The sequence below is a fragment of the Saccoglossus kowalevskii genome, chromosome 4, assembly GCF_978046115.1.
Source record: "Saccoglossus kowalevskii chromosome 4, keSacKowa6.1, whole genome shotgun sequence".
Classification (NCBI taxonomy): domain Eukaryota; kingdom Metazoa; phylum Hemichordata; class Enteropneusta; family Harrimaniidae; genus Saccoglossus; species Saccoglossus kowalevskii.
In genome coordinates, this window is record NC_140644.1 from 5,233,527 (window position 1) to 5,246,189 (window position 12,663).

General features: G+C 33.1%; 1 protein-coding gene across 1 annotated transcript; it reads right to left on the minus strand.

Annotated features, from left to right (window-relative positions):
* Positions 1 to 1,157: 1,157 nt before the first annotated feature.
* Positions 1,158 to 12,525, minus strand: LOC100367277 (sterol-4-alpha-carboxylate 3-dehydrogenase, decarboxylating-like). The gene is made up of 8 exons (XM_002737982.3): positions 12,496 to 12,525; positions 11,103 to 11,261; positions 10,460 to 10,533; positions 9,949 to 10,021; positions 4,782 to 4,910; positions 3,633 to 3,775; positions 2,550 to 2,652; positions 1,158 to 1,702 (listed from the first exon to the last, which is right to left on the minus strand). Exons 1-8 carry the CDS (start codon positions 12,502 to 12,504, stop codon positions 1,373 to 1,375), a joined length of 1,020 nt encoding a protein of 339 aa, XP_002738028.2. The 5' UTR covers positions 12,505 to 12,525; the 3' UTR covers positions 1,158 to 1,372.
* Positions 12,526 to 12,663: the final 138 nt, after the last annotated feature.

Genomic DNA, 12,663 nt, shown 5'->3' on the forward strand with positions numbered 1-12,663 from the left:
GTATTCAATTAGTAAAACAACTAAGGCAAACAGGGTCAAAAAAATCACCCTACACCGTATCTATCAACCAGGGAACTTAAAAAAGTGAAACATCAACAAAAAATCAAATCAAATCTGTGCAATATGCTGAAAGTATGCCCTCTATGGCAATAATGACAGCTGTTGCCCAAAAAGTAATACTGCAAAACATTTTGAAATAGCTACATATCATTTTAGCGAATTTGACACAGTGCATGAATTCACAGAATCTTAAATTTAGCTAAAGTGCCAATAATCTCTTTATTTTAAATTAGCTTTACATTATATCAATGCGTCTGATGCAAATATTTTTTCATAGAAATCAGTAAATAACAAAAGTTATAAAATTTATAAAAAATTACATATCTGCTACTACCAGGGGTATTCCTTGTCACAACAACAACAAAAAAGGCTTTGCTGCATCAATTTTCAAAAACAAAATTATAGGAACATTGTGTCTCCTCAGCAAAGTAATTAACCAGTTAACACTGCACTATTATTAGAATATCTCAGGAATTTATAAGAACATTAAAATATATAAAATACAATAATAATATTGGGAGTGAATACATAAATACAAATATTGTTACAGAACTCATAGCTTGGTTACCTTCCTGTTATTTTGTGGGTCTGTCTCCCTTTTCGTGGGCCACTGAATTAACAGAAAGGTAACCAAGATAGATAATTCAGTATAATCTGAAATTTCCATTTGTATATTTATATATAATCACACAATATTTTTTCTTAGGCTGATGTCAGCATACACAAATGATTCCCACCAGAGTTTATATCAATCCGAGCCGGTAGTCACAAGTGTATGCTGAGGTCAACCTAAATATCATAAAAATATCACTGGATTACCCCGGTATATATTTATCATATGCATATTTCCACCATATGACAAAGTGAAACAGCGGAGCGTAGACAGTGGAACTATTGCTGAAATAATCTTGAATACAAATATATCATTGCAAAGGCCTTGTATGCTTATTTAATAAACGCCAGTGTTTTATTTCACAAGAACGCATTGTGTACGCTGTGTGATGATTCGTCTCGTTCCTGATATTTGCTTACATTCTTCAGAATTTTTAAAATTTCAACCAATTTTTTTAAGGGACTGAGTAATAATGAATCCTTAGTTACAGTTGACATAACAAATAACATTTATTGCACAGCTTGTTTAGAAACATTTAGTTACAATATGTTGTACATGTTGCATGGGACCCACACACATCTAACTCAACACTATGTGATCAACATCTACGTTTTTCAGGATGGCTTCAAAACCTAAATTACAGTTGACATAACAAATAACATTTATTGCACAGTCAAATATTGGACATTTCATCAAAGATTACTTATTTTTAAGATGTTGAAAACTTTCCAAAGTTATTTCAATTGCTCTGTCTAAACTGACCACTGGTTTGTAAGCCATGTCTTTCTTAGCACGCTCACAACTGTAAAAATGATGCGTTCCAGCTAAGGCGACTCTCATCGGTGTGAAGCTGGGTTTTATTTCAATAAATAATTTGAGTAGGAAGCATATAATTTGTACAAATAAAGCAATGTAATAAATAAGATAGTACGGTAGATGTATCGTGGGCGCTTGGTAATTAAGGCCTTGAAGTAAACGGGATAAGAATGTCCAAAAGTAGATCGGTTCATCGTTCGTTATGTTATATGCCTGCAAAGGAAAAAAAAGTTTTAATTTTTGTTTCATAGGTGAGGTCTATAAGAATGCTATTAACTTTTTCACCACCAGTTCATTTTCCCCATACACACATATACTCCACAGTAAGGATACATGTATAGCCATACAATACCCGGCTTATTACTATCAAACCTGTGTACAGTGACCATCTTTATATGGAGGTTGAATTTTTTTTATTAATCAACATTTCCAGAAAATAATGAGATGGTATTGTTGCAACCAAAACACATATATTTGAGTTGATCAAAATCAATATCACGTAACTTTGATTTGAGGAAGTTAAAAATTGGTTTATAAATAGAATGCTACTTTAATTATTTTGGTTTTTATACATAGGCAAATCGGTAAAAATATTGCTGAAAGAGTGGTCACATAAGACAGGTGGTCTTTATACACAGGTTGCTTATATGTTATATCTTGAGACTGCCTAAAAGACACTATTGGCAGGTGGTCACTAATACAAATTTTCACCATTGTCATTTTCCAAATGTAAATTAACATGGGTAATCCAAAACCAATTTAAACAATTAATAAATCTGATATGGGTCAACAATTTTTAATCTTATTCATGGCATGTATCTATTATGCAGAAAATGCCTTTTCCATTTTGGAAACCACCAGCAAACAATGCTAACACAATCAAACAGCAAGCAAAGACCAATCAATAAACCAATAGGAGGATGGAAAGTCACCAAATACGCCATTGATATTTCTAATGGGAAATGTCAATATATGAGATGTATTGTACCACTTTTGTGATGCCAGGTATAAACAGTTAAATTTCCGCAGGTCAACATCGCCCTCTATGGTCAAGACTCACCTTGCCGCAAACGACAGATCCATTCTGTAGGTGTTCCGCTGCTAACACATGTCCGTGTACAACATTCTCTACATAAGTGAAATCTACAAGGTTCTTACCATCTCTGATAGAAATAAACATAGTGTAACAATTACAACCTTGTCACAGATGCCGGGTACAGATTGAGAGGAAAAGTTGTAACAGTTGTTAATGATTTCATATTTTGAGTGCCATAATTTCTTCCTGCCAACATTTTGCAGATTTTTTATTTATTTTTCTATAATTTTTTAGGCTCCAGGTCTTGATCAAAATTTTAGAAAAAATAAAACATGGTAACAATGACTTGAATTGGTTTAAAATGGAGGTGGGAAGAATTCTGGCAAAAATTAATTTACAACATATGTGGGAAAAAAGAGAAATAATTAAAATAAATCAGTAATTATTTATAAAATTAATTTGGAGGTCCCTCAGTTAATATCGCATAAACTGTATTAATTTCCTGATAACATAATCTGGTGATATAAATACATTGTAAAGTGCCACCGTACTAGACATATGATGTAGAAATTTCAACGCTAGTTGAAAACAAAATATGTTACTGTTATATATAATTTTATGCACCTGACTCACAATATATATAATATTAACCTTTTTCACAGAAGAATAGTTTTCAAAACCTCTGATTAACCTTTTCACCACCAGTTCCCTCTTTTCATCACAAATTCACAAAATAGTCCTGTTCATAGTCTGCACATTCCTTCAGAAGATTGGGACAAAAATAGCAAAATTGTTGGAGTGAAAACTGTAAATTGACTCAAATTTTGTCTGTTGGCTTTAAAATTAGGGTTTATTTCCAGAAATATTGAAGAACATAAATTAGGGTGAGAAAGTCTAGTGGTGAAAATGATAAAGCGGGGGAGTCGTCACCCGCGCATGCGTCAGATGGCCATAGCATGTCATTGTTTACAAACAATCGTCTACCCATGAGCCTTTGCGTTTTTACTGTGTGTTGTTATCGTCGCTTGGGACTCAATTCCTGCGCTTGCGCAGGTGACGACCCTCCCGCTTTAACATACTTACACGGAAAATCAACATTGAACTCACCCAATAATGAATTTCATTTTACCAGCCTTAGCCATTTCCACTGTAACTGGTAGCATTTGTTGATCTCTGGGTCCAAATATACCATGTGGTCTGATGGCTGCTGTGAAGAACCCATTCTCAGAATCGTTGGCATCCAATACTAACTGAAATACAGAATAACATAGTGCATGTGACAAAACTTGATTGATTGAACTCAATACTGGTTAGGTGTCAAGTCTTGTTCTACATCCACTGCAGAGTGTGCATAAACTAGGGAAGACACTTTCTAGGATGGATGGTCGTGAAATTATATGCCTCTCTCTTTTGCACTGGATGGCTCCCATTATTGGCAAAAATGTCATATAATATGAGATTACTACGAGAATACCGCAAAGTATACACAAAGGCAGTACCGTCCAATAGTGGAAGTCGATAGGTTGTGGTATTTTTATGATAACATTATTATTATACATCTTTTCTCTGTTTGTAGATATGATTTATTCCGAGATAAAAGCAAAAATGGAACCAAAAAAATGTTTTTGCACTATGCCAATATTTGCGTTCAGCGACGAAATTCTATCTCTGTCACATGAAATACCGGTAGTAGTCCAATGTAAACAAAGGTAAGTGTTCAAAGGATACGCCAATAAAGACAAAATGTGTTCAATGTTGGTATTAAACTTAGTTTATCCCATATATGGGAAAATTCCAAAATTGGAATGAGTGCAGTTACATTTGGAACAAATTCACATGTGTCATTTTCACAGAATGTTAAATTTCAGTGTTAGACGTAACAATAATCTATCATACTACTAACCTTTCTAATTATTTAAAACATCACAAAAATATGTAAAAGTTTGGCATCATGAGCCATCTTCAATTGTTTTTAATAGTTACTGAAGTACCCACATAGAATATCTTGCATACTAGTACTAGAAGCAAGGTCTCCTCTGTATATTATACCCAGGTTTAATTTTATTCAGTCTGCAGGCTAAGGTTGAAGCAGAGTAATAAAGTATTTTTCAAAAGAATGTACAAAGGTTATATCAGAGTATTTATTTATTTCACCAGAATGAACATATTTACAGAACTTAAAAAAATTATGTTTCAAAACAATATCCTAAAGTTATAGTAGAGTAATAAAGTATAAATGACAAATACATGATATACCTTTTCCTGCAGTATCTTTGTCTGTGTGTAGTAATCTATCGGCTTCTTCGCATATGGCAAGTCTTCATTTCCATTCTGGATGTCTGTACCTTCATACACAACACTAGCACTGCTTGTCAATACCAATTTCTACAATCAACAAATTAAACAAGTTCTAGTGTCAACATTATGCCAATATATCAACTGATCAGTTTGGTACATGTCGATAAGACTGATTGCTTCACTGCAGGGCCTGAATCCTGACTTTTCAAAATTAGCAGGGGTTAAAATTAAAAATTTAAGTTGCCTGTCCATTGCTCAGGTTAGAGAATAAAAGTGCCTGTCCCAATAAATGATGTAGCTGTCTATATGGCAAGATAAATTAAGACACATTGTTTGAAAAAAAAAAATTTATTCTTGGTTTATCATTATTTCATAGCTGTATTATTGGGTGTATTTTGTTTGTAGAATTTGATGTACAAAGTTATACGTGCTGTGCACTAATTACAGTATTCACAAAATACCAGGGACAGAAACTGTGTTAGCATTTATATAGATTTCACATTTGGCAAAAAATTTTCAGCAGCTTAAGGCATCCACCAGTTCATCAAAACAAAACAAAACTTATTTTAAATTATATGGTGCCTACCGTACTTAATTAATACAAATTTGATAAGAAGTGGATGGATTTGTTTAATGAACACCCACTTCATGTTGTCCTGTCTTTTTCTTTCAAAATTTATACGTGCATGTATATATGAAATTTCCTTGCATTTGTTGCCACTGTGCTCAAGTGAACATAAAACATTTCATACTTCATAGGCTGATTGTGTTTAGAGTGTTACAAAGCAGGGTACACAATGCATGTCAGGATTTTAGGTATTGCAGATAAAATCAAAGAAAGCTTAGAAAGAACTTCCATGTGCTGAGAGTATTGGAGACACATTAAATATAATTTGAAATTACTTAGCTGAAAACTAATTATGCAAATCAGAAAATTAATAAGAACAGATTTGAGTGTAAAACTAATGAGGTCTGCGCAATGTAACAAAAAATCTATGTACCAAGTTTAAACAGGAACTAAATAGAGCCTATTTTGGTGTTTGTATTTATCAAGTTATGTATATTGATTATAAATTTGAAAAAAAAAATGAAAAAAAAATGATTATCTTCAGATTTATGATGATTTAAATATGAGAAACCATAAACCTGCGAAGGACTTCCGCTTGCGCCATTTTGCCATAAAAAAACGCCCTCATGAGGTATAAACAGGTAAGGTAATAAAGCATGATGACGAAATAGTATCTGATTAAATATAAGCAACTTAGGGAGCCATAGTTGGCTGGACTGGTGAATTGATTTCTAGTCTAGGTTGTTTCGACTTTTACGTTAATATTATTTACAAGCGTATCAACATACAAACATTATGGATGTGCGATTGATTGAGACAGGCATTTTGTTTTGTTTTTTGTCTAACTGTCTAATAAATGCTGTTTCCAGTACTGCACTGTGCGGTGTGCAAATTATTCAAAGTATGGATGCTGGAGTATGCAATCTTGAGTTCGTAGGGTGGTGGTGGAAACATTTTCGTCCATGTATTCATGGGGCTGCACTGGAAAATCATGGGACAAGTGTCACAGGAACACCAAGCAGATTGTTCACAGACTTCCGTGTAATTTGAAATAAAACTATCATCCGAACAAGGGGCATCGTCGATGATATACTCTCATCACTCACACTAGACTGATCTGAATCTTCACAGAATACCGTACTTCCCTGATCATAAGCCCGGAGGCATGAACACGTAAGGGAAAAGTAAGGGATGAACTTGTACTCGAGGACCAACTCAGAAAAAAATGATTTTGTTTTTGCGTTAAACACTGTAACCATCTTGCAAACAACGAAAAATTATCCCAAAAAATTATTCGTTCACCACGCCGGGCTGGAGAAAATAATACATATTTTTGAAAAAAAAATGTGTCATTGATTTGAACGACACTTACAATGAAAAAATAAACATATTCATAAAAAACACACACATCTTATTACAATACGATTTACATACCGTCTGAATTTACGGTGTAATAATGGGTAGGGTCTATGAGGAAACAGTGGATGAAGGCATTTATCATTATCTTCGTTTTGGTATGTTTTCGATCGTACGCAAACTCTAGACGCAAAGCAATTTCCACCATGAGGTTTTTCAGCACGATTTGACCTGAAACAACTTCCTTTGACATAACAGGCCATAACATAACCAATCAAAATGATGTGTCGTAATGATGAAATTTTCCGATTATTGACGATGATTTTTTAATGCAATGCGGAAGTGAATTACCGCAATGTTAAAATGCGATCTGTAGCACTGGTTGCAACGAAAAAACGATGATTTTTTCCCTAAAAACTGGCGATTCGCAATTTCCGAAATATAAACGACGGTTAATAGTAACCGTGGGTAAACTGAGTGTGGAAGAAGAATTTAAACACCTTTCTTGGTCGCCAACATGTCTCATCGTTCAAACCCTAGGCCTTTCATGATAGTCTCAAAACAAACCATGCCCAATAACCAGGTACACGGCTTAACGATCACATTTTTGGCTTTTCAAAAGCTACTACCCAAAGAAATATGGATTACTCCAGAATTGCAACATTGGGGTTCATCCTGAGTAAATGACAGAATAGAAAAGATGCGAACCACGTTGTGTACATTCCCCATGCACTCTGAAATTAATGTGAGTTTTCTCATAAAACTAAAAGCATGAACCAAACTACCATGCCAATCACGATTATTATGAAATGAAACACATCTTTTACACGCATATTTTAAAGAATATCGTCGACGCCCAGTAAAAACACTCTGGGCTTATAATCATGAATGCTCTCAACTCGATAAATACCAAGTAAAAATATAGGGATGGGCTTCATACTCGGGAGGGGCTTACGATCGGGGAAGTACGCAATTGGGCTTTCACTCTCAGAATACTGTGGTTTAAACGCATAAGGCTCTAACACAAGTTTTAAAAAGCACGTTGTGCATATAAAAGTTGAGTTTATATTAGTAGTAGACAATGCTTGGCAACGGCTATGTACAATGGCGTATACGAATGTGATCAGATACTAAAACGTCATAGCTTTGAAAAGTACCCGGATGTTAAATATGTTCGTTCGTTATTTATTCCCCTCCATGAATGGCCTCCATGGTGTTTAATTGCAAGCACTTCAAATGCCTATCCAAGCTACAGTTATAATTAAAATAAAATAAACCACTGCAATATTATTTCGAATACAGTTTAGAATATACACAACTATAAATTAAGGCCGCATTTAGGTTCGCTTTAATTGAAATGTGATTAGAACCAAAAAATTATGAATTATTATGCTTATTAGGGAATTAATATGAACAGATTTTTACGCCAAACTAATTAGGTTTGTACATTGTCCTAGAGCATATTTGTACTAAGTTTCATTGAAATGGAATAATTAGTACTTTAGATATCAGTGTGAAAGCTTAAAATTGGTTAATTATGCAAATTGGGTAATTAATATGTACAGATTTTAACCCACAATTACCCAGGTCTGTCTATTGTCCTACAGCATCCATGTACAAACATTCATTCATTGATATGTGATGATTAGTACCTGAGATATCAGTGTGAAAGTTGGAAATTGGTTAATTATGCAAATTAGGTGATTAATATGCACAAATATTTACCGAAAACTAATTGGGTCTCTGCATAATTCTAGATTCATTGAAATGTGATGATTAGTACTTTAGATATCAGTAGAAAAGCTGAAAATTAATTATGCAAATTAGGTAATTAATATGCACAATTATTTATCCTGAAACTAATCAGGTCTCTGCATAGTCCTAAAGGATCTATGTACCAAGTTTCATTGAAATGCGATAATTAGTACTTGAGATACCCGTGGAAAAGCTGAAAATTAACTAATTATGCAAATTAGGTGATTAATATGCACACATATTTATCCGAAACAATCAATCTCTGCATAGTCCTTGAGTATGTAAGTACCAAGTTTCATTGAAATGTAATGCTCACTACTTATATCAAAAGCTGAAAATTAATTAATTATGCAAATTAGGTAATTATATGTACTGATATTACCATAAAAACTATCAGGTCTGTGCAGTGTCATATGACATCTATGTACCAAGTTTCATTGAAATGTGATGATTAGTACTTGAGATATCAGTTGAAAAATTGAAAATTGACTAATCATTATGCAAATTAGGTAATTAGTATCCACGAATTATTACCAAAAACTAATCAAAACCTAGCATTAGTTCAGAGCATCTATGTACCAAGTTTCATCAAAATCCAATGAGTGGTTGTTTAGATATCAGTGGAACAGTCATGGAACCACTAAAAAATCGCTAATTATCATGCAAATTAGGTAATTAATATGCACAAATTTTAACCAAAAACTAATCAAATCTGCGCATATGTTCAGAGCATCTATGTACCAAGTTTCATCAAAATCCAATGAGAGGTTTTTTAGATATCAGTGGAACAGTCATAGAACAGCTAACTGCAAAAACTCCCGTTATGTGCTTCGCACATGGCAGTCAAAAATGAATCAGCTCGGTTATAACAAGCATTACTCACGAACTCCGTAACTGCTGATTCAAATTCTTGGCTCACTTAACTATATATGTTCAAGACTTCAAATAAATTTAACAGATCATACAGCTTTAAAAAAACTCAGGGACAAACAAATCGTACATTTACGTGTCCTAGCTAAAATCAACCTACAATTTTGTCCCCTGGAGATTCAAGTTGTGATACATTTTTTAGCACAATGGTCTACAATTATGGCATTGGTACTATGTTTAGAGTTGCTTAACAAGTCTTTTTTTCACTACTGAAGGAGTATGGTCATCTGGTCAATTCTAGTGACTGTGTATAGAATGTTTTCTCCATTATCATATGTGACAGATAAGTCTATATTAAATATAAGAAATGTTTCAATAAGCCAGCATACAATAAATGTAATTAGAAATTGTTATGTATTTCTATATTTTGATTACAGATCCACTTCTAATCAAGTAAATGATAAGTGAATTTGATGAACACTAATTTATGAATTGGAATCAGCTCATAACTGACTGCATCTACATGACTAGTAGAATTACTCATCCACATTTATGGAATATAAAATCTATGCATACCTGAACCCCTGCTTTCTTACACATTGTGATAACATTCTGTGTACCAATATAATTTACTCTGTAGAACAGTTCTCTGCAAAAAACACATTTATTATTATTATTATTATTATTATTATTATTATTATTATTATTATTATTATTATTATTATTATTATTATTATTGTTATTATTATTATTATTATGTGGCAATGAACAAGTTGAAAACCTTTATTTAATAACATAACAACAACAACAAAATAAAAATTAATATAATCTATTTTCGTAATTAATGAGTGAAAACACATTTTTATTCACCAGCTATTGATTGCAACGAAAAATTTACATTTTGTTTTTTCTGTTTTCAGATATCAGTCAAATTTAGCTGTTTTAAGAGCTATCAAGTGAGTGCTGTACTGATGATCTATGAAAACAAATGAAAGATGAAAATACACCATAGAGGGTGCAGTACAGGCCCTGCATTTATATACTTGTAACCCACTTGATAAGACAACTATTGGAATCATAACTGTACCTGTTATTACTAGCAGCTGGAGGAGACGCACAGTGAAACACCACACCTACACCACTAATAGCTGGAAAAAGATCCTGTAACAATAAATCAAGATACTGAATGATTATATAAGAGCTTCTACATCAATTCCACAATAATACACATACAATATTATTAATGTGCAAGCAATCACACAGGAATATAAATTACCCAGAATTTCATATTATTTATAACCTTAGTATAGCTTTCACTCATAATTGTTATTGGTATATTACTGTGAAATACTTTATTTTCGCTTGGAAATAATTTTCGTTGGAGGAATGATTCAGTGAAATAAAATCCATTGAATATAACTTTTTCCTATATTTTCCATATGACCTGCCAAACATCAGAGAAAATAAATTCAATACAAAACACCCAAATTGTATTTGTTGAATAGATAAAACGCCAATCTGAAAGCTTACTACAGTACAGCAACTCACATTGAATTGTGGGTAACAGTGTGCACTGTGTGACATTAGAGAGGAACATATAGGTGTAATAATAAACATGTGTACGACTATATCAGAATTAAAACAAAACATGTATGTTTCAACCAATTGTAGTTTACTTTCTGCACCATGCTCAATTTAAATTTACTTTCAACAGATTCTCAGTTCATTACCTGTTGTGAGCAGAGATCCCCTGTAAAGAAGCTAACTTTATCATTTTGAAAAGTTTGCCTGATGTCAAAGACATTAACTTTATAACCTCTTTTTAATAACTGATCTACCATGTGTCGTCCAAGAAATCCACAACCGCCTATCACGGTGCATGTTTGATTCTGAAAAAAAAAAATATAGATTGTTAGAACTAAGATTGACAAGGACAATTAGGCCAAAAAACCCAACTTATGTTGCCTCAAGTCGGAAAATTGAAAAATTGGGTCTGTCGGTCGGATTTTTTTTTTTTTTTAAAACTTAATTTAAAATTTAATAGTTGATCCAGCTTTTGCTGTCATGCACATAGCAAACGTGTTCACCATGTTCGCTACCGCTGTACACATGTACGTACACACGATGACAAGCCCGGAAGTGAGAATACTGACAGCGCTAACACAACGTGCAAAAGCCGTCATTTTTTTGTGATGTAAGCGGATGAGAGTTTTAATATACAATGTCACGTTTTGTAAATTCAATACAATTTTGTGCATTTCATGTATTAAAAAGTATATTTACTACAACAAACAGATTGTTTTTGATTCAAAATAATGTTTTTATTTAATTAAGAAAATACTTCGTGCGGCGATATTTTTAATATTGTGCACCAACTATCCGTCAAATTGCAAATGTCAAAATGACCTGAACTGCAAAAGACGTGTTTGCTTTTCAGACTTCATAATATTCGGAACATGTCAGAGAAATACAGATCAACCCGAGGTTCAAAGTCGCCACTTATCCCCGGGACCCTGGGGATAAAACAACGGTCCGGGATCACTAATATTTGGAGAAAATACTTTTTTACTGGATTAAAAAGGTGGGTTTTTAATATTTGGGCCTACATTACATTAAACATAATAATTAAAGAAAATAATATTTCATATCTTTTATAGCAAATACAACATCAGTCCAGTCAATACAGCAAGATCAAATTTCATCTAAACATATTTTACATGTGTTGTATACATGTATGTACATGTAACATGGGACCCATATTAGATACAATGTAGTGAAACAAAAACTGTACTAATATATTTATTATTTTTTTTATAATAATACACCCAGATATTAATATTTTAATGTCATGTCTAACAAACATGGTATCAAAAACACATTTCATAATAAGTTTGAAGCCATTTGAACTATCTTGTCCCATCACCATACAGTAACATTTTTTTTAAGTGACTTAAGGTGACCTCTCTACCTATCACCTGTCACAATCATCAACATTCATATAAACAATCTTCAACTATGTCAGTTTGAATACTACAATATTTATGACATTACAAATATATATGTATCTCGATTTATAATGGAAAACAATATTCCCGAAACAAAATCAGAAGCAAGTGGACCTACCTCAGCCATGTTGAATATCGCGCGACATCCGGGGTATTCGAGAAAGGACCTGAGGTCAGGTTAAATACACCTGCTTTGATTGGTCAATCGATTGTCAGCTGTTCGAAGTTATCTGTATATTGTTTTGGCTTACCGTGAAATTCAAACTCCAGTTTTGTCGATACACAA

Excerpts from the sequence above, each read along its gene's own strand:
- LOC100367277 (XM_002737982.3), bottom strand. Across the intron at positions 10,534-11,102 it reads GGGATCTCTGCTCACAACAG|GATCTTTTTCCAGCTATTAG; the intron begins GTAATGAACTGA and ends TTATTGTTACAG. Across the intron at positions 1,703-2,549 it reads GATCTGTCGTTTGCGGCAAG|GCATATAACATAACGAACGA; the intron begins GTGAGTCTTGAC and ends TTTCCTTTGCAG.